The 18087-nt window shown below is 34.5% G+C and overlaps 3 protein-coding genes across 7 annotated transcripts; 2 read left to right on the top strand and 1 right to left on the bottom strand.

The window, feature by feature from the left end:
- The first annotated feature begins 36 nt into the window (after positions 1-36).
- On the top strand, positions 37-3251 carry LOC105117470 (uncharacterized). Of its 4 annotated transcripts, none has more exons than XM_011015149.1 (7): positions 37-206; positions 801-1053; positions 1162-1231; positions 1325-1387; positions 1462-1860; positions 2088-2147; positions 2296-2750. In XM_011015149.1, the coding sequence occupies exons 2-7, from the start codon at positions 838-840 to the stop codon at positions 2346-2348; spliced, it is 861 nt and encodes a 286-aa protein (XP_011013451.1). In that variant the 5' UTR covers positions 37-206; positions 801-837; the 3' UTR covers positions 2349-2750. The 4 variants fall into 4 exon arrangements, 3 of the variants coding, with proteins under 3 accessions (XP_011013451.1, XP_011013443.1, XP_011013436.1); XR_840754.1 differs by adding an exon at positions 2935-3227 and having other exon boundaries at positions 38-206; positions 801-1231; positions 2296-2400; XM_011015141.1 differs by lacking the exon at positions 2296-2750 and adding an exon at positions 2935-3251 and having other exon boundaries at positions 38-206; positions 801-1231.
- Positions 3252-3753: 502 nt separating this feature from the next.
- LOC105117490 (vacuolar amino acid transporter 1-like) lies at positions 3754-5641 on the bottom strand. Its single transcript, XM_011015163.1, has 3 exons — positions 5504-5641; positions 4476-5083; positions 3754-4325 (listed from the first exon to the last, which is right to left on the bottom strand). The coding sequence occupies exons 1-3, from the start codon at positions 5619-5621 to the stop codon at positions 3813-3815; spliced, it is 1239 nt and encodes a 412-aa protein (XP_011013465.1). The 5' UTR covers positions 5622-5641; the 3' UTR covers positions 3754-3812.
- Positions 5642-8761: 3120 nt separating this feature from the next.
- On the top strand, positions 8762-13513 carry LOC105117493 (probable apyrase 6). 2 transcript variants are annotated; one of them, XM_011015176.1, is made up of 8 exons: positions 8762-9565; positions 9648-9760; positions 10160-10267; positions 10979-11033; positions 11831-12025; positions 12110-12207; positions 12421-12617; positions 12842-13513. In XM_011015176.1, the coding sequence occupies exons 1-8, from the start codon at positions 9022-9024 to the stop codon at positions 13116-13118; spliced, it is 1587 nt and encodes a 528-aa protein (XP_011013478.1). In that variant the 5' UTR covers positions 8762-9021; the 3' UTR covers positions 13119-13513. The 2 variants fall into 2 exon arrangements, with proteins under 2 accessions (XP_011013478.1, XP_011013486.1); XM_011015184.1 differs by having other exon boundaries at positions 8763-9565; positions 11834-12025.
- The last annotated feature ends 4574 nt before the right edge of the window (positions 13514-18087 follow it).

Raw genomic sequence — 18087 nt, forward strand, 5'->3', positions numbered from 1 at the left:
AGTGGCATACGCCCATCCTATTTTGATGCTACCTCTTGGGTACCTTAGTAACAGTATTCCCCACCTTGATTGGAAAATTCAGATTCCTCGGGTACGCCGTTTAGGGTTTTTGTTTGACAGATATTTTTTGCGTCTTCATCTTGTCTCTTTCATGCCCTTCCTGTTCTCCACTTTTTTAAGGGGGGAAAAAAAACCCTTTCTTTCTGGTAAGCCCCACAATCTTACTCGATACACTTTTCATTGAAAAATATAAATTTTGTTTCTCATGTGCCCACATGTTCTGTTTAATGCTAACCTCATTTTATTTTATTTATTTTTGCAAATTAAGAGTAGAACACTGTTATTAATTAATTTTTTCAGCCTTCGTTACTGCTTATTAAATCTTGATAATGCTTATTTATTCCTCCAAAGCCTGAAACTTGGATATTGAAACTCAATTGGGAATGTAGTATAATTGAAAATCTTAACATGGTATTAACTGTTGTTGCGGTTTTTGAACTGGGTTCTGGTTACGAGTGCATATAAAATTATCCCAAAGCTGCTAGTGGAGTTTCAGTTTATGGAGATTATTCTTTTATGGTTTTAATTTCCTTTCCACGCTTTTCTGTTCTACAATTAATAATATATTAAGGTCTTCATACGGGAAATCTCTATGATTTCCATTTGAAAGTTTTTGTTTTGGGCCTTGACTGGGAAAGGAATTTTCTGTGAAGCGGGCGCTGGAATGTTATGCATTTTAGTTTTTAACGCGTTATCCTGTCGTCTTTCTTTTGCTCATGTTTCATGATGTTGAAAACCAGATGGTGATTACTGATTATTAGCTCGAAGCATTTGAAGATGACAATCAAACAGAGGCAACATATTCAAAACATTTCAAAACAGAAGAAAGCTTTGGTTTTCAATGAAAAGAACGAAAATTTGGGTGAAGCTGCAGAGGCAAAATCACTCCAGATGTCAGATGTGCAGCAGAATTTGTGGAAGACCCTGCGGCATGCTGCTGCCCATCAGCAGTATGTTGATAAGCATAGCCAATTTAGTGAACAATCTAGACAGGTAAGAAAAATGAAGTACAAACTAGCATGCCTGAGTGACGATGGGCAAATAGACAATGAGCAAGTGAATGAGGAAAGTGCAGTTGATCACCTGTTGATTCTCGCACAGTCTGCTGAACTAATGCTGGAATCTGAGGAAAGCTTTGATGGATTGCGCATGAATGATAGAAGTCATGAAGGTAGGTGCATTAATTTGTGAAGTGTGTTTGGTTATTTCAATTTTGTTAAGTATTTCACTGATGTTGTGTTGATAGTTACTTATATATGATCAGGGTTGCATATTAGTCCAATGGCTCAACATTCATTAGAAAATCTTAGTGATGCTGCAGTTACTGGTCAGTGTTATTCTCCTGTTCAATTACCACATTATCTGCTTTTCCTTTTATGTTTATGTAGCATCCCTTTTCAGATCAGAAATATCCTGGGAAAAAATTTGACGTGATGCCTGTAATAGATCATGTACGAAATAAAGAGAATGGATTCCGATGTGATGGTAAAACTCTCCGATTAAGTCAAATTCGATGTCTAGCTCGATCAAAAAGTAATATATTAGCGCAGCAAAGTATTGGGGATTCTACACTTGGGCAATTGCAAGGAAGAACACGGCTGACTCAAATTCGACATCAAGCGCGGTCCAAAAATCATTCACAAGTGCAAGAAGGGACAGAAAAATCAAGTGTGGATTTACATAAAAGAATTGTACGTTTGACCCATATACGGAGCCTAGCTCGATCTAAAAGCAATTTAGTAGTTCAAAAAGCACTTCAGGACAACAGGCATGGGCATTCTGATTGTCAAACTTCTGAAGGTAAAATTTACTTGAAAGCAATATAAAGAATACAGGAAAGATGTGTTTGTACTAAAGTGTATCTATGTTTTCAGTGTAAGTTGCTATATATACATGCTTGAATTAACTGTTTTTGTCATTCACTTCAGACTTGTGCAATCTATCCTAGAGTTGGATATGTATCCATTTGTCTGAATATTTTTGTATCTTGATGATAAATGTGATGTTTGCTTTGGCATTTCTACCAGACGACCAAAGGTTTAGGACCATTGCAGCAATATTTGGAGAAGCAGACAGCTTCCAAGCGGGTGAGTGTTTACTTTTGTCATGATGTGATGGTCTTTATATTTACTCTTAAGAGTTTCTAAACTTTTTTGGTCACCATTTCTTTGTCCTTTTCTTTTTTCATCTTTATGCTTTTGCTTCTAAGAGAACTGCACTTTTGAATCATCTCAGGTCAAAAGATCCAATTAGGCAAAAATGACTGCAAGAACAGCACATACGGATAAGTTGTCTGAGGTGTGCTGGTTCATGCGAATGACTTGTCATTTTGAAGGACAGGTTGAGGTTTTATGAATACATATTTAAGAGCATTTCTATCATTATAGTTGTTGGGAAGTTTATATTTTGGTTTTTCTAATATGTGACCTAAGGGCGCACGTTAATTGATATACTTGGAAAAATTCACTTATATAACTAATTGATCTATTTCCATAACCGTGGAAGAATGGCTTCTGTAATTTAATATCATTGGGTATGGAGATTAAATTATTCCAATTACCCTTTGGGAACATGTTCGACAAAACCCTTTGTGTTTAAGAATTGACATTCATGGGCACCATTTTCAATCTGTTATTTTGTACAGGATGTTGCCTAGAATATTTTATTATGTATTCCCTGAAGTTGCATCTTACTAGCAGTGTAATGTTCTATGGAAATGAAAACATTAAGGTCATGCTGTCCTTCCATTAGTGTTTGAGGGTTGGAATGTGCATATGATATTCCAAGTTAACTTGAAAATGAAACCATTGACATTTTGCGAAGTGATTTGCACATGCTTCCATGTTGGTAAAACCTAGAATGATTTGAATGCAGGCAAACTTAATGCAATCATCAAACTGCATGGCCGTTGAAGACTAAAAATGTTGAAGTTACTTTCTTGTGGCATATTATCAAGCAATGAAAGGAGAAGTGGAAAGTGCCTACATCCTACATTGAGTCTCTTGATTCACCATCTTGTAGATTCTTAAACACGGATACTGTAGACAAGTTTCAGTTCAGGATAGCAGTATGTAATAGGATTTTTTTAGTACATGGATTTGACAGGATATATATTTATCTGCTTATACTTGTAGCTTTACCACCAATGGAATAGAAGGCAAATTTTTTCTGCAAAATGAAATTGATCTTTCTAATTGCGTAATGCCAGCATGTACGCCATTGGGTTTATTTTTCACGCACACAGCTTTCTGCCATTTCAACCAGTATATGGGCTGGTGGTGTGGCTCGTCTCTACTGAATTGCCTCGGTCATTATCACAAGGGGAATGAGGATCATCATTTTAGAGATGTCAATTGTAAAGAGAAATTATGGCATCTGGCGGGTTCGTTTTGTTTGAAGAATTGAAGGTCATTGAAAAATAATAGAAAATGCTGTGTCATTAGCTGTTGGGAAAATTAATTGAACAAGAAGATTGGCATTATTTCTATCAGTGTCAGATTTGTTTTTTATTTTATTTATTTTTAAAACCAGCTTTTGAGAAATGAATAGAAAATGCAGCCTCATGGAAATCCGACGTGTACCTTGGAGAGGAAAATATGATTGGACCTGATTTTTCTTTATTTTGCTCTGGCAGAGATTTCAACCATATATTGCATTGCATTGGACTTGCATGATCTTCGTACAAGGCAAAAGTTGCGCTTATGAATTGTTTATCTTATTGTCAGTAAGCTTAATGGCACCATCTTTAAGTTTCAGAGATGGTTTACAATTTGTTTGATAGAAGTATATGTACCGATTATACCCACAAAAGACCCGACTATCAATATTCCCACAATTAACACCAACTCTAACCCAAATCTTTTAGCAGATTTGTCAATCCTAAGGTAGCACAAGCAGGGTAACAACATGGAGACAGTGACACTCAAAAACGCACCAATAAAAGCCATCACGTATCCAAAAAAGGGAATTGTTAGTGCCACAACTACCGTGCTGATCACAATCACAGTTCTGAAGAGGATACTGAGATATCTGCTGTTGCGGAAAGCCAATGTGTCCTCAATAGCTGTAGCAATTGGAGCAGTAATGACCGCATATTTGGTCAGGGGATTGATTAGGGTGGTATATATTGCTATTTTTGAACCAATTTTTCTGATTGGAAGATTTAAGGTCACCTGAGACTTCAAATATTCTCCATACATGAGGTAGCCTAGAACTGCCATTGATCCATAAGTGACGGTGCTTGTAACAAAGCAGATAAGTAAAACCTGCGAAGGAGAGAATGCCGAAGAGAAAGGTCATAATCACACAATACTCCATTACTCCTATAAATTTGAACTGAAAAGATATCATCACCAGCATGGTTGCATTAACAGAGAGCCAATTATAAGAGATTCAGTTTCCACGTAGCTTCCTACCTTGGAGAATTGGCTTCTGTCTTTCATTGAATTGCACAACGTGGGGAAAACTGCATGACCACAGTAACAAAAGGTGAACAAGCTTAAAGTAGTAGGTAATCCTCCCCCATTCAAAAGCACACCATTTTCATGGAACCCCAAACCATCAACTGCACCAACCCATAAAACACAGCCAACCAAAAGAACAGAAGCCATAACCCCACCAGCAGAGACATAGGCCAGCATGCCTAGACTCTTTAACCATGTCGTTGGCAGGATTACAAGCGCAGTGAGAAGAACAAAGGCTGTTTTACCTCCAATGTATAGTCCAGCAAATTTGAAACCTGTGTTTGGAAACAACTTGTCTAAATTGTCACCTTCTAGTATCAGAAATTCAACAGCTACTAAGTATAGCTCAAGATACATGAAGATGGATACTAGAGTTCTTCCTTTGTATCCAAAAGCTCGCTCTCCTATATCAGGATAACTTCTGATGAGTGGGTCCGAATCCATACAACGTCTTAGAAGTAATCCTGTATACCAACAGAGAACTGCCACTAGAAAAAGCAGTATTAAGCTCAGCCATACTCCTTGAGAAAGCGCATAGGGAATTGAGAGTATCCCAACACCTGCAAAACAGGGCAGTGATTAATTGTAATCATTCTCGGTCATACTTCAGCTCACCTTTAATATTTCCATGAGTCGAAGCACTGTCCTGATTACCTCAACAAGTGCTATGTTTAGCTGGGAAAAAAGAGAGTAAATAATTGGACCAGAACCCTGTATGCAAAAAAAAGCGAGGAAGAAAAATGGTGGTCCAAAACAATTATCATGATATTGAAAATGATTGTTTTTTGAATTCCCTAAAGAAGAGCAGAAGAACGTAACAAATAAAACACAGGTAAAATGTTACTGATACACACATGGGAAAGTTCCTGTCTACATTTCTTAAAATTGGTTTAGCTACTGATATACATAGGAAGTTCCCTGTCTACATGTCTTAAAATTGGTTTAGTTACGGCAAAAAGAGGGAAAGAGGAAATCGAGACCTGATAAAGCATTGAGCCCATTAAAACAAGTTCCAAGGAAGGTGGTGCCCCTGTTTGGCACCTCAGGTTGTGGGAGCTGGTTTTGCCTCTCCACCTCGTTAACATTTTGGCACTCCATCTTTTGCTGTCCACTACTTCAAATAGTGGCACATATTTATAAATGAAGAGGGATTTACTTGTGTCATTAATCAGTGGCAGTTTCTTTCTTCATTATTTAATACTAATCAAATAACTTGGTTTAGAATAAGAGAAAGTGAGGATGAGTGGATAGCCATTCTCTCCACGGCATTTTGTGACAATTACTATACACCTTCCAAAAGCCAGAGCACTCACATGTCGCTCACCACTGTGCCTCTTTAAGGTTTCTTAAGCAATGGAGACGTGAGTCTCTATGCTTTATGTTCATGCATTTTACATGCATAACAACTTATTTTGTGAGAACATTGCTGCTATAATAATTTCCAAGTTAATTAGAGTAGCTACAAAGATTGTGAAGTGATCTGTTGTAGCAGCAAGAATTTAACTGCATATTGTAACAAAAACCAATCTTTACCACAACGGCTGATCGGGTGAAGTCGAACCAAATCATATTGCTTAGCTTTTGTAAGAAGAATAAATAAATAAAAGACAATGCCCTATATCAAAGGACAATCGATTGAAACGAAAAGGACAGAAAGAGAAGAAAACAAGGATGATTCCACCAAGAATTTAAAAGAATTAAAAGAAAATTTGAGCACCAACAAATAGATTAGCCCTCCTCCACTCTCAACATCTGTGTGAGTTGCATATGTTCTGATACTCAATTAATTATAAGCAAACTACTTTTATAAACACAGAATCTTTGACATGCGTTATGGCTATTTTTGCCCCTTGTAAGTTTGATTCCTACCTGACATTTGGGAAAATTTTCATCCAGCAAATTCTTAAAAGAGAGTTAAAAAATGTCAAATTTCATTGCAAAGTAAAAGTAGTAACATCAACTATATTTACACACTGGTTGCATCCTGAGCATTGCGATGTGAAAGATATACAACCGCTTTCCTTTTCAGCATAAAGATTTATCACTTCCTTCCCGTGACTTGTAAACATTGATAGGGAAACTCCTTTGGGATCTTAAGAAACTAAAAGAAAAAATATACAGGTCAAAGAAATTAACTAGAAAAGCAAAGTTTCCATTATCATTTTGGCTATCATTTCCTCCTTTTGATGGCGTGGGGAGATTCAAATATACAGTATTACCAAAGCAGAGGCTTAAGCCCTTCATCACAAGACTAATATCTCACTTAGCCTTCAGTATTTTACCATTACCAGACAGAGAAAAAGGAAACTAAGCGTTTTTTTTATTCTTCCAATGACAAGACCCGTCAATGCATAACACTATTTACAGGCATTTGGGAGTTTAAATTCCTATCTATGTGAGAATCCACCCTCAACCAATCTCCACTGTTAAACAAGTTCAGGAACGCGTGAACAAGAACATTGACATATTTTTTCCTCTTCTTCCTTTTCTCTCTTACTATCAGGCTGAACGGGTTTTCAGCTACGTTTACATTTTGCAGCTGAATTTTCACTACCTCCTGAGATGACTTGGTGAAATAACCCTGACCATTTACATAGTTAAATTGGATGTTAAGACCCTAGATTCTTATTATTAACATAAAACAAAGAAGAAGAAGAAAGCAGCTTGATTCTTTCACTTTACTTCCACCAGATAAGCTCATCAGAAGAAAATTATTTGTGGCATCCCTCGTACTTTGGCCGTGAAATAGCCAAGAGCACAAAAAAACTGTTGAAGTCACAAATCTCACTCGTCATCTGTATCTGCGAAACCTATGAACAATAAATGGATCAAAGACAAAATACATAGCCATACTGCAATTCCTTGATAGATCATGATCATACTCTTTTTTGAGCCAATTAATCTATCTATACATCTGAATCAGATGAGCCACAACAGGGACATGGCAGAGTGCTTTAACAATGTCCACCTCCAAATAAATAGGACCATGACATCAGCTTTATTAAATTAATTCAACTGGACAAAAGTTATAAAATGGACCCTACTAATTCTAAAGCCGCTTTTACGCAATAAAGATCGTTACCATCTTGTTTGGCTGAAGAAAGAAAAGGTAAAAGACTGCATTATTGGAGGTCTAGATCAGTGCACTGGAAGATTTGAAACGATGAAACGGTGGAGATCTGAGTTTACTGCATCCTCTATTAAGTGATGAAGCGAAGCGATCATTTCATTGCTGACAAGTAGAATCGCTCCAGCTTCAACTGGAAAACGCTATCAAAACTTGGTTGCCAAAGTGATTTAATGGGGTTGCAAGAGACAATGGATATGTCCAGTTTTATCCCCTCAAAGAAAAGGATTCAAATCGATTGCTTCTGAGATGTTTGGTCACAAACCTTTTGTGTGTTACCTAACCTTTGGATAAAAAACGAACAGGATATACAGGAAAAAAAATGCAGAAAAGAGTATAATAGCCGATAAACTTAACAATGAATCAATCAATGGTGAGCAAAAACCAAACAAGAAAACACTGGCCGGCTGGACAAGTTTTGATTAGGAAAGGAAAGTATATTGAACAGCAGGCTAGATGGCCTATAGCCTCCTCCCTTGCATGGAAAATCGGTCTCCTCTGTCCCTTGACGTGCCTCGTGGACTGGTTTTGTCTATTTGCCCTTTCTGTCCACACCAGGTGACAGCGGAGCATTTACAAGCTGTCTGGAAACTTAAAATATGATAAGAAATAAAATCATTTCAGCACCATCTGTTTGGTACCGTGGTGGTGCATGGTGATTTTTAAAATAATTTATGCAACTTCATGCAGTTTCTTTTTGAAGGGCGTCTCGTCAGCGGAAAATGTAGCGGGAATTATGGCCTAGATCTGTACGGAGGTAGGACCATAAAAAATCAGTCTGAAGCCAAGGAATCTAAGGTGTCTTCTCCAGCAGGTAGCTTAAGTTCTTTTAAAATAGGGGGGGTTTTGTTATTTTATTGTTCTTGGTAAAATGGTTTTATTAAATAAACTTCATTTATTTCTTTTTATCCGTTGATAAATGTACAAAAATGTTTTCAACTCATTATTAAAATAAAAATAATTAAAATTTAATGAATATAAACTAATAATTAAAGTTTCACTTCTTATAACTTTTCTATGTAACAATATCTTAAATTGAACTTTGTAAGCAATATTTGAGAATACATTTTTAATTTTTTAAATTAAAAAAAAAAAAGTTCAGACCGGTCACCAATCCGAACCCAAAAGACCTTGTAAGGTAAACCGAACCGCAAACAACTTTGACCCTCCCTTTTGAAAAAACTCCCGTGAGCTCGTGTAGCCATCGTCGTCAAATCCCACCACCACCGCCTGAGTGCCCGAAACACAGACCCAAATCGGAATTTCAGAGAGAGAGGGGGGCAGTCTCTCTTTGTTAGCCTCTCTTCTCTCTTATCCATTCAAAACCCTAAATTGCTCGCATTCACTTCACATGCCAATTCCTTCTATTTGATGCGACGCCCTCATGTCCGCAACCAGGTCGGTCCCAATTCCACCGACCAGCACAAGATGGATGCTACTATCAAACTCCATACCCGATCCATCAAATCCAAACTAATTACTATCATAACCCTAATCGTTCTCTTATCTTGTTATTATCTCTTAAAATCGAAAACGAAATCGTTTTCTAAAAAATACGGTATCATAATCGACGGAGGGAGTACGGGTACGCGGATTCATGTATTCGGGTACCGAATTGGGAGTGGAGGGAAAGCAGTGTTTGATTTTGAAGAAGGGGCATTGAAGGTGAATCCAGGGTTATCGGCGTATGCGGAGGATCCGGAAGGGGTAGGTGGGTCGGTGGAGGAATTGGTGGAGTTTGGGAAAGGGAAAGTGCCTAGAGAATTGTGGGGAGAGACCGAGGTTAGGTTAATGGCAACTGCCGGAGTGCGGTTGCTTGATTTGGAGGTTCAAGATCAGATCTTGAATGTGTGTAGACGGATTTTGAGGAAGTCTGGATTTAAGTTTCAGGACAGTTGGGCTTCTGTTATTACTGGTATTATTTGTAGTTATATTTTGTTATTGGTAATTGTCTTAGAGGATTGACATTGGTCGTGATTGTGCGGTTTTTTCGATAGGGTCGGACGAGGGGTTGTACGCTTGGGTTGTTGCGAATTATGCATTGGGTGCTCTTGGTGGCGATCCTTTGGAAACTAGTGGGATTATTGAACTTGGTGGAGCTTCTGCTCAGGTTTTATTTTATCATCTCAAATTTAATTTATTTTTTTGTGTTATATTGTGCCATTGAAAATTTGTGAGTATATGGCAGTAGGATGGTCGGTAATGAGAATTTAACTTGAAAATGTGGAATGGCCATTCAAGGGCAAAGTGTTAGGACCCCTTCTATTGTGGTGATGAAAATTTGAAATGTGCTAACAGTCACTTGTTATGAACACGTCTCCTTGTTATTTGTTGTATTCCTAGATTTAGGGGATCTTTTCTTTTGTTCCTCATGTTGGTTGGCTGCTAATGGTCTATAGAAAATAATTGTTTTTAAGAAGTTAATATTGCTTGAATTTGCTATCTTCTTTCATGCTTTAAGTAATGCAAAATTGTTATCTATGCTTACTGTTTGATGCTGCTGTTGCAGGTGACTTTTGTTTCAATGGAGCCAGTGCCTCCTGAGTTCTCACGAACTGTTAAGTTCGGTAATATTTCATACAATATCTATAGCCATAGCTTTCTTCATTTGGGACAGGTAATCTTTCTCTAGAATAGCAGTCTTCATTTGAGATTTCTCTTATCGTATTTCTTGCTTGTGCTGTGATGCTTTTCAAGATTATCAACATATTTGGTTTTATTTTTCATAGCTTGGATGGGCGATATTTATACTTGCATATAAATGTTATTGGTTTTGTGCCTTTTGGCATGAATTTGAATATTCCACCATGGTCAAATTTGCCTTCTTTTTTTTTCTTTTTTGGATAAAGGAAGAGTAAGCCCCAAAATTTGTTAATTCGTTTGCTTGAATAGTTTTCTCATGGAGTACTCTAGGCTGGATTACAGTGCTGCAACAATGAGATGAATGCTAGAATGTGGGATCATGTAGGATTAAAGCCCAATGCCATTTTTTCTTCAGTAAGGGTTTGTTAAATAATGGAAAAACACTCAACTAGAAAACAGGGAAAAACTAAAAAAGAGCTTAAATGAAAATTCCTAGCATATTAACTCCATATTACTTATTTAGCTAGATGAAAGTGTCTGTGTGGGCAGTATTTTAATCTTTATCATTGTGTCAGCTGCATCGGTTTTAATATGTGAAACTCTTATAAAACTTTTTGCATCTCAGCTGACTGCTTTTAATTGCATATATCTTCATTGCTAGATCTTTGAAGTTTGGTTATTGATCTCTTCTTGGATGCAGAGAAAAAAATAAGTATTGGTAGCTTGTAACTTCTTAATTATGCAGATTGCTGCATTTGAAGCATTGAGGGAATCACTTGTCTCAGGAGACCATCATTTGGGTAAGTATGTTGTGCCTTGTATTTTTTTAAGCGCTTAAATCTGAATTAAATGCAATCAAAGATTTTATTTTTATCTTTTGAGAATCAATTTAAAAGTAAAATCTGAATACAGCTATATTTATTCTATTACATGGTAAATTTTGTTGTTATATATTTTATCTTTTCAGTGTGCTCTGTTAGTCTAATATATACATGACCAATTAAAGGGAACAGCAATATGAACAAATGTCTATATATCTATGGTTAATGTGCATGTTCATAATCTTTAGGCCAGTGATGTAAATTAAGAATAAAAAGTTGGAGAGATGTTATGGGAAAAAGAGGTGGGATGGAGAGTTGGATTTCTTTTAGAATTTCTTATTATTATATTTAAGTAACATAATGACTAAATTACAAATTAAACATAAAATATTGATGGTGTACCCCTTTCACATGTTTTGGTAGACTTGGTGCTTTTATATATATGTAAGGATTTAAATGCAATTATGATTTTGAATGTTGTGGATTGAGTTCTTTACTGTTGTTGCAACTGCACAAAGTTGGGGTATAGTTTCTCTTCTTCCTTGAAGTTCTTGGGCTTGGAGTGGAGGGTCATCGTTGGTACAGGCTATATGATATTTTTCTGTCATTGGGTCATGCATAATGATAGTTGAAGTTACTGTCTTTATCTGTTGTTTGATTGCAATCATAGGATCTTTGATTGGTTTGTATTGACCAGTATGCACCCATTCATTCTATCATTATTGGTTTTAGAAATGGGATGTCTTGACATAAATTCTTGCATTTCCCCAATAAAGCAGCTGCTGAATCTCTTGAGAAGGGAATATTTATGGACCCTTGTACTCCCAAGGGATACTCACATGTTGTGGAGTCTTGGAAGCTCTCTCCACGTTCTTTGACTGAAAAGAACAGATTTGTATCCACTCTTCATTCTAGGGGCAACTTCTCTGAGTGCAGATCAGCTGCCCTAAAACTGTTACAAAAGGGAAAAGGTTTGAAATTCTTTAAGAAGAATCAAAGCATGATATTTTGTCTTAGTTTTATGTTCTTTTAGTTTCTTTATTCACTGGATGCAGAGAGATGCTCCTATCAGCATTGCCACATAGGATCAATATTTGTACCTAAGCTTCAGGGGAAGTTCTTGGCCACAGAAAATTTCTTCCATACATCAAAGGTTTTACAACCTCCCTTCTTCTTCTTGCTTTTTTTTATGTTGCAGTTTACTGATTCTTAGTATTTTGTGTTCCATGTAGGAGAAACAACAATTACAGTTACCTCTTATGTTCTGATTTTGGTTGCAACCATATCCAGCATGTTTATATTATGCTCTGGTTATACGTTTCGAAATCCCTTTCTTATATGTGTTTTGTCCTCTTTGATTGATTAGTTCTTTGGACCGGATCAAAGGGCATTTCTTTTGAATCTCATGATAGCTGGAGAACAGTTTTGTGGAGAGGATTGGTCCAGGTTGAAAAAGAAACACCAATCATTCAAGGATGAAGATCTAGCACTCTATTGTTTCTCTGCAGCATATATCGTTGCCCTACTTCATGACAGCCTTGGAATTGCAATTGATGACCAAAGGTAAATTTCTCACCCACCACGTTCAAGGAGTGTTTTCTACGAATAAGAATTATATGCTTCTTCAATTGCTGAATTATTAAATTAGTCCAGAAATTAAACTGCTTATGTTTCGGATTACTTTTCACTCTGAGCATATGTTGCATACACTTCTTCACATCCCAATTGTTTATTGTTATCATTATCCAATAGTTGAAATTCTTTTGAGTGGCGGTTTTACTGTGCAGAATTGGATTTGCTAATCAGGTTGGTAATATCCCACTTGATTGGGCATTGGGAGCTTTCATCTTGCATACCAATGCTGCCTTGGATATGGAAGTGCACTCTGACTGGATTGTGAATATTATTAGTGATGACTCGCTGACACTACTCTCTCTAATTGGCATAGCCATAGTATTGATATTTGTTGCATGGCCTATATCGAAGTGGGGGAAGCACCAGTTTAAGACATTTTATGATCTAGAGAGGGGGTGGTATATAGTTACTCGAGGTGGAAAAAGTTGATAGCATCTTTGGCAGGATACAAATACATATTCCTGGTTTTGTATATCAGGTGGAAGCTTGTGTAAGTTACAAGAAGCATGTATTGATTTTCCACGCTTCCCTGTTCACTGTACAGTCACCCACTCTTAAAGCTTGACAATTCAGTGGGAAGGTGAGATGTATTATTATGTGGGGATCCAAAAAATGCAGTGTAACTAGTGAAAGAACAACGGTATAGGATAGAAGATTAGTTTCCCATTATGTATCTAGCGGGAATTCAAATCCTTATTTTTACTTTTTACCAAATGCTTCCTCATTGCCTGAACAACAAAATTACTAGCCGAGATGGGGGAGTTCTGCACCTCGACACTGTGTTCAGTGTGCTGTATCAAAATGAGTTATTTAGTATTTATTCACTTCATCTTTTAAAATTCATGTGCATTTTTTCTTTTTCATTCGGAGCATTTCATGTGCACGGAAACATTTTTAGCCTTCTCTGCTTGACTTTGGATGGCTGAACACTTCGTGCCATTTAGGTATAGGTACAGGTACAGACTTGTCCTGATGCAAAATATTGTGATGCGCGAAAGAATGCTAGCCGTTGACACTGTTGGAGACCAAAAATGGCAGGTCAAAACAACAAATCTTGCCAAGCTAGGCATTCGCTATTACGGGGAAAGAAGATACAGGGCATGTTCTAGATTTATCACCTGAATATTGGAACTGGTCCTCGAATAGTGACCGTCGTCCATAGCCGTTCGCTAATTAAAAATCTCAGGACTCCGGTGAATATAATAATACCAGGGTATAATTTTGTAGTTCGACCTTGTTTTATTTTATTTTTTCATCCATGAAAAAAAAGATTTCAACATCGGAGAGAGATAATGAATGATTTATTATGATTTTTGTTTAGAAATATATTAAAATAATATTTTATTATTATTTGTGAAATTTTATTTTTGATATTAATATCAAACAATCTAAAAATATTTAAAAAATATTTTTTAAAACAAAATAAATTTTAAATAAATGTTGATTTAAAGCATGTTTGACAATACAATAGTTGTTGCTTTTTAAATAATTTTTTATACTGAAATACATATTAATAATTTTTTTTATTATTTAAAAATTATTTTTAACAGCAATATATCAAAACAATCCACTACAAATCATATTAGATTTTAATAAAATATTTAAAAACATAAATTGAAATAATTCCTTGTCCGTATTCCCAAACGGTTCCTTGTCCGCAATGACAGACACGATTTTAATATTTCATATTGCCTAAGTAACCTTTCTTTATACTGCCTTCGAGCTCTATCTAATCCTCTTGCCAGACAAAGACAATGAATCAACGAACGCGTCAATGACCACATCTTGCTCTAGAGTTTGAAATAGAGCACATGCATGGACTATAAAAAATAAAATAAAAAAACTAGAGTTAGGAAAAGCTATATATATAGCACAAATTTGATGTTTTTTAATCTATAGAACCTGGTTTTTCACTTCTTTAAATTTATACTAAGTTTGAAAAATATAATTCTAAGATTCTTCATATTTTCTCTTTACGAATCTTCATGGTTTTTTATGGAAAAAAATAATTAAAATGATGAGTAATATAATATTTTTTTATAAACAAACACTTTTTTTTTTTTGCAATGTGAAGCATTAAAAAGAATTATTTTATTCTCTTTTTGGTTAGCACCATAAAGTCACATTTATTTTATTAGAAGTCTAATATAAGATATTTTGTTTTTTTAGTTAATTAGTATAAATTTTTATATGATGGTTTTTAATTTTAAAAAAATAAAAATCTATATGGTATAGCTAAATTATCAAGAATATAGAATATGAAGGTAATTATTATAGATTATAATTTTAATTTCTTTCGACATATAAAATCACTTTTAAAATCTATTACATGGTCAATCACCTTACTAATAAAAAACTGCGATAACTAATAACAGTTATAATTCTGGTGTGTTTTTTTATTTTTTATAACAAAATTATTCTTCATTGGTTTCCATTTTCTGTTTTACTTGATGTGTAATGATTTTTATTTTATTTTTATTTTTTTTGGAGGGGATGGACAATTTAGCAGGATCATAAATTGAAAACCTCAACACAATGAAACGCCACGTGTTCAGTCTCTATAAATATATCCCTTATTCAAATACGAAACACTTGGGACCTGAGATGCGAGGATGGGGGACGTGGTAAGAAGGGGTAGTTTGGTCTTTTGACAAGAAGATTTTGAGACAAACTGTTGCGGTGGAAAAGTCTTCGTGCCAACCGCTTTTCGACAACGACAACCCACCCAGTATCTTTCTGGGATAATGTGCAATGGTCCTGCTCGAATTTGGCTTCGGGCTGTATTAACGGGTGATCGGTAGACTATTGGAATTTTTTTTTGAATGATTTATATTTTGAAATATATTAAAATAATATTTTTTATTAAAAATATTTTTTAATATCAGTGTATTAAAATAATTTAAAAATATAAAAATAATTTTTTTAATGAAATGTTGTTTTGGAAAGTAATTCTTAACAACGACTATGATTAAGAATTATTCTAAAAAGCATTGGAAGATAATGTTTTTCACACAATGTCAAACTAAAAATATCTATAACCACACAACAATGATAAAAAAAAAAAAAAAACCTTTTAAAATTACAATCAACCTCCTAAAGTAAAGGCTGAAAAAATTTAATTGACAAGGGTAATAATAGAGTAATTAAATTATTCATAAAATTACATATAAAAATAAAAATACCTCTAGAATTAAATAGCAAAAAAAGCATTAAAAAATAATAATCAAGCTATTTATGATAAAATTGAAATTATCATAATCCTTAAATCAAAGGTTCTGATTATTTATTTTTTAAGAAAACGGTAATTGCACTGTTATTAGAAAAATGAAAAGGATAGAGCTGTTCCCAAATAAATGAAGATTGATAAATTTATCATGCACAAAAATCATCTTATTCTTCAAGTAAAGCTTTGAAAATTAAGGAACATAGAATAAAAATATAATTTTATTGTAGTTCTGGATATATTTCACTGTGGAGGAGTTAATAAGTTTTAGTATTTTATTTAAATAAAGAAAGAAGAAAGAGTGGTAGGTACGGTGAAGCGAGGAGGAGATTAGAGTGATGGAGTAATGTAGAAATTTGGCCTCTAGTTATGGTGGGGACGAGTGGGGGGTTGAAATGGAAGCTGCGTCAAAGGCAACCATGGATGGTTTATTTTTATGGTAATTTGATTCTGGTTCTGGTCTCATACAGGAGTATAAATTCCCCTGTAAAAAGTTGCGGGGACCAATCATGCCTGCAAGATGAAATTTGCCTTTTCATGTGTTGAAATATGAAACCTGGCCATTCTATTCTTTTTTCGAAATATCTCGTGCATTACATAAGTAGATTTCGTTGATATTTTTTATAAATTCAATGGTTGATATTTTTTTATAAATAAATTCCATAATACAATTATATGAGATTAATATCACTCGAGATGTATCACGAGTCTATTTATTTTCGAGTCTCAAAAGTTTTTTAAAAAATTAATTAATTATTTTTAATATTTTCAAATCGTTTTTATATACTGATATTAAAAATATTTTTTTAAAAAAAATAAAAAGATATTATTTTAATATATTTTAAAAAAATAATTACTTTTAAAAAATAATAACTACTATAATACCAAATGAATTTTAAATTAACGCTTGTAATTGGTTTTTATGTGTGAGAAAAAAAAATAATGATGATTTGTATGATTTTTTATTTTAAAAAGGAATAATAATACACATGATTTTGTATCGTAATAAAATCAAAGATATTGTAATGTCAAAACATAATATAGAAAATATGTTTTATTATTATTATGAGTGTTTGGACCAACTTCCTTGTAATTTAACTAATTTTATAAATTTTAAAATTAATAACTATATAAATTCTATACAAACTTGGATATATATATATATAAAAAATTGTTATTTATTTAAGAGTAGATACTCTTGTTATCATCGAGGATCCGCTTTTATAGGAAGAGGCCTGGACAAATGTTCAATCCCATCATTCTTATCCAGGCACACCTATTATCCAACGGCGTTCTGTGGGAAGACTTCAATTCCTTCTATACATAGCTTAATTAGAATTCAGCAACCACTCTTCATAACTCTCTAGACTATAGAATAATAAAGAAATTATAAGTTTTAATATTGATATCAATTTGTCTTTCACGAAAAAAAAAAAAGCCCAATTGCCAAATGGAAAAAAAAAAAGCCCAGTTGCCAAATGGTTATATTTTGAGATAAATTAATGGACCCAACCATGAGGCCAAGTAGTTGTGTCCATGTTACGGGTCCGGTAGGCGGGCACTTGGTAGCTTAGCTCGGGCGGGAAGTGAGGGGGGGAAAATATCCCAAGTAGATTCATGGTCAAAGAAATGAACATGAACATGAAAATGCCAGGGACATGGAAAACACTAGAAGAGATACTCGAGCGGTGATTCTCTTTTTAGATTCTTGGGATTTTTTACGTTTTGATCTCTCAATTATTTGTCTTCGTATTTGGTTCTTTGATTTGTGATTTTTTTATCACTTCGTATTGATTCTTTGATATCTTATTATTTAGTTAATACTCGGTTTAAAAAAACAAAATTTAATTTATTTAATTTAAAATAATATTTAAACCGAGCTTAGATATCTCTTGACATCCATGCACTAGTTTTTACATGATGACGTTGAAAGCAGCATGCCGAGCCTTAACACCAATACTGGCATGTGGTGGCAACTTGACATCAATAATTTTTTTTTTCTTTCTCTCTCTCTTTTAGGAATCAAGCTAGGTTTGTTAAAGTTAAAAAGTGTTTTATTATTTTATTTTTATATTAAATTTAATTTTTAAACTTTAATTCATATTTATTTTGTTTTGAATTAGTTTTTTTATTTTACACCTTAATATTTAAATCCATTTTTACATCACAATTAAT

Source organism: Populus euphratica, unplaced genomic scaffold (genome assembly GCF_000495115.2).
Source record: "Populus euphratica unplaced genomic scaffold, PopEup_1.0 scaffold5.1, whole genome shotgun sequence".
Lineage (NCBI taxonomy): Eukaryota > Viridiplantae > Streptophyta > Magnoliopsida > Malpighiales > Salicaceae > Populus > Populus euphratica.

What these genes read in the sequence shown, in the direction of transcription:
- LOC105117493 (XM_011015176.1), top strand. Translation starts at nt 9,022, where the DNA reads ATGCGACGCCCTCATGTCCGCAACCAGGTCGGTCCCAATTCCACCGAC. An exon ending in ATTTCTTCCATACATCAAAG is followed by an intron (nt 12,208 to 12,420) that starts GTTTTACAACCT and finishes TTGATTGATTAG; the next exon opens with TTCTTTGGACCGGATCAAAG. An exon ending in ATTGCAATTGATGACCAAAG is followed by an intron (nt 12,618 to 12,841) that starts GTAAATTTCTCA and finishes TTTACTGTGCAG; the next exon opens with AATTGGATTTGCTAATCAGG.
- LOC105117490 (XM_011015163.1), bottom strand. Translation starts at nt 5,621, where the DNA reads ATGGAGTGCCAAAATGTTAACGAGGTGGAGAGGCAAAACCAGCTCCCA. An exon ending in TGGGCTCAATGCTTTATCAG is followed by an intron (nt 5,084 to 5,503) that starts GTCTCGATTTCC and finishes CCTGTTTTGCAG; the next exon opens with GTGTTGGGATACTCTCAATT. An exon ending in ACAGAAGCCAATTCTCCAAG is followed by an intron (nt 4,326 to 4,475) that starts GTAGGAAGCTAC and finishes TCTCCTTCGCAG; the next exon opens with GTTTTACTTATCTGCTTTGT.
- LOC105117470 (XM_011015134.1), top strand. Translation starts at nt 838, where the DNA reads ATGACAATCAAACAGAGGCAACATATTCAAAACATTTCAAAACAGAAG. An exon ending in TAGTGATGCTGCAGTTACTG is followed by an intron (nt 1,388 to 1,461) that starts GTCAGTGTTATT and finishes ATCCCTTTTCAG; the next exon opens with ATCAGAAATATCCTGGGAAA. An exon ending in AGCAGACAGCTTCCAAGCGG is followed by an intron (nt 2,148 to 2,295) that starts GTGAGTGTTTAC and finishes GAATCATCTCAG; the next exon opens with GTCAAAAGATCCAATTAGGC.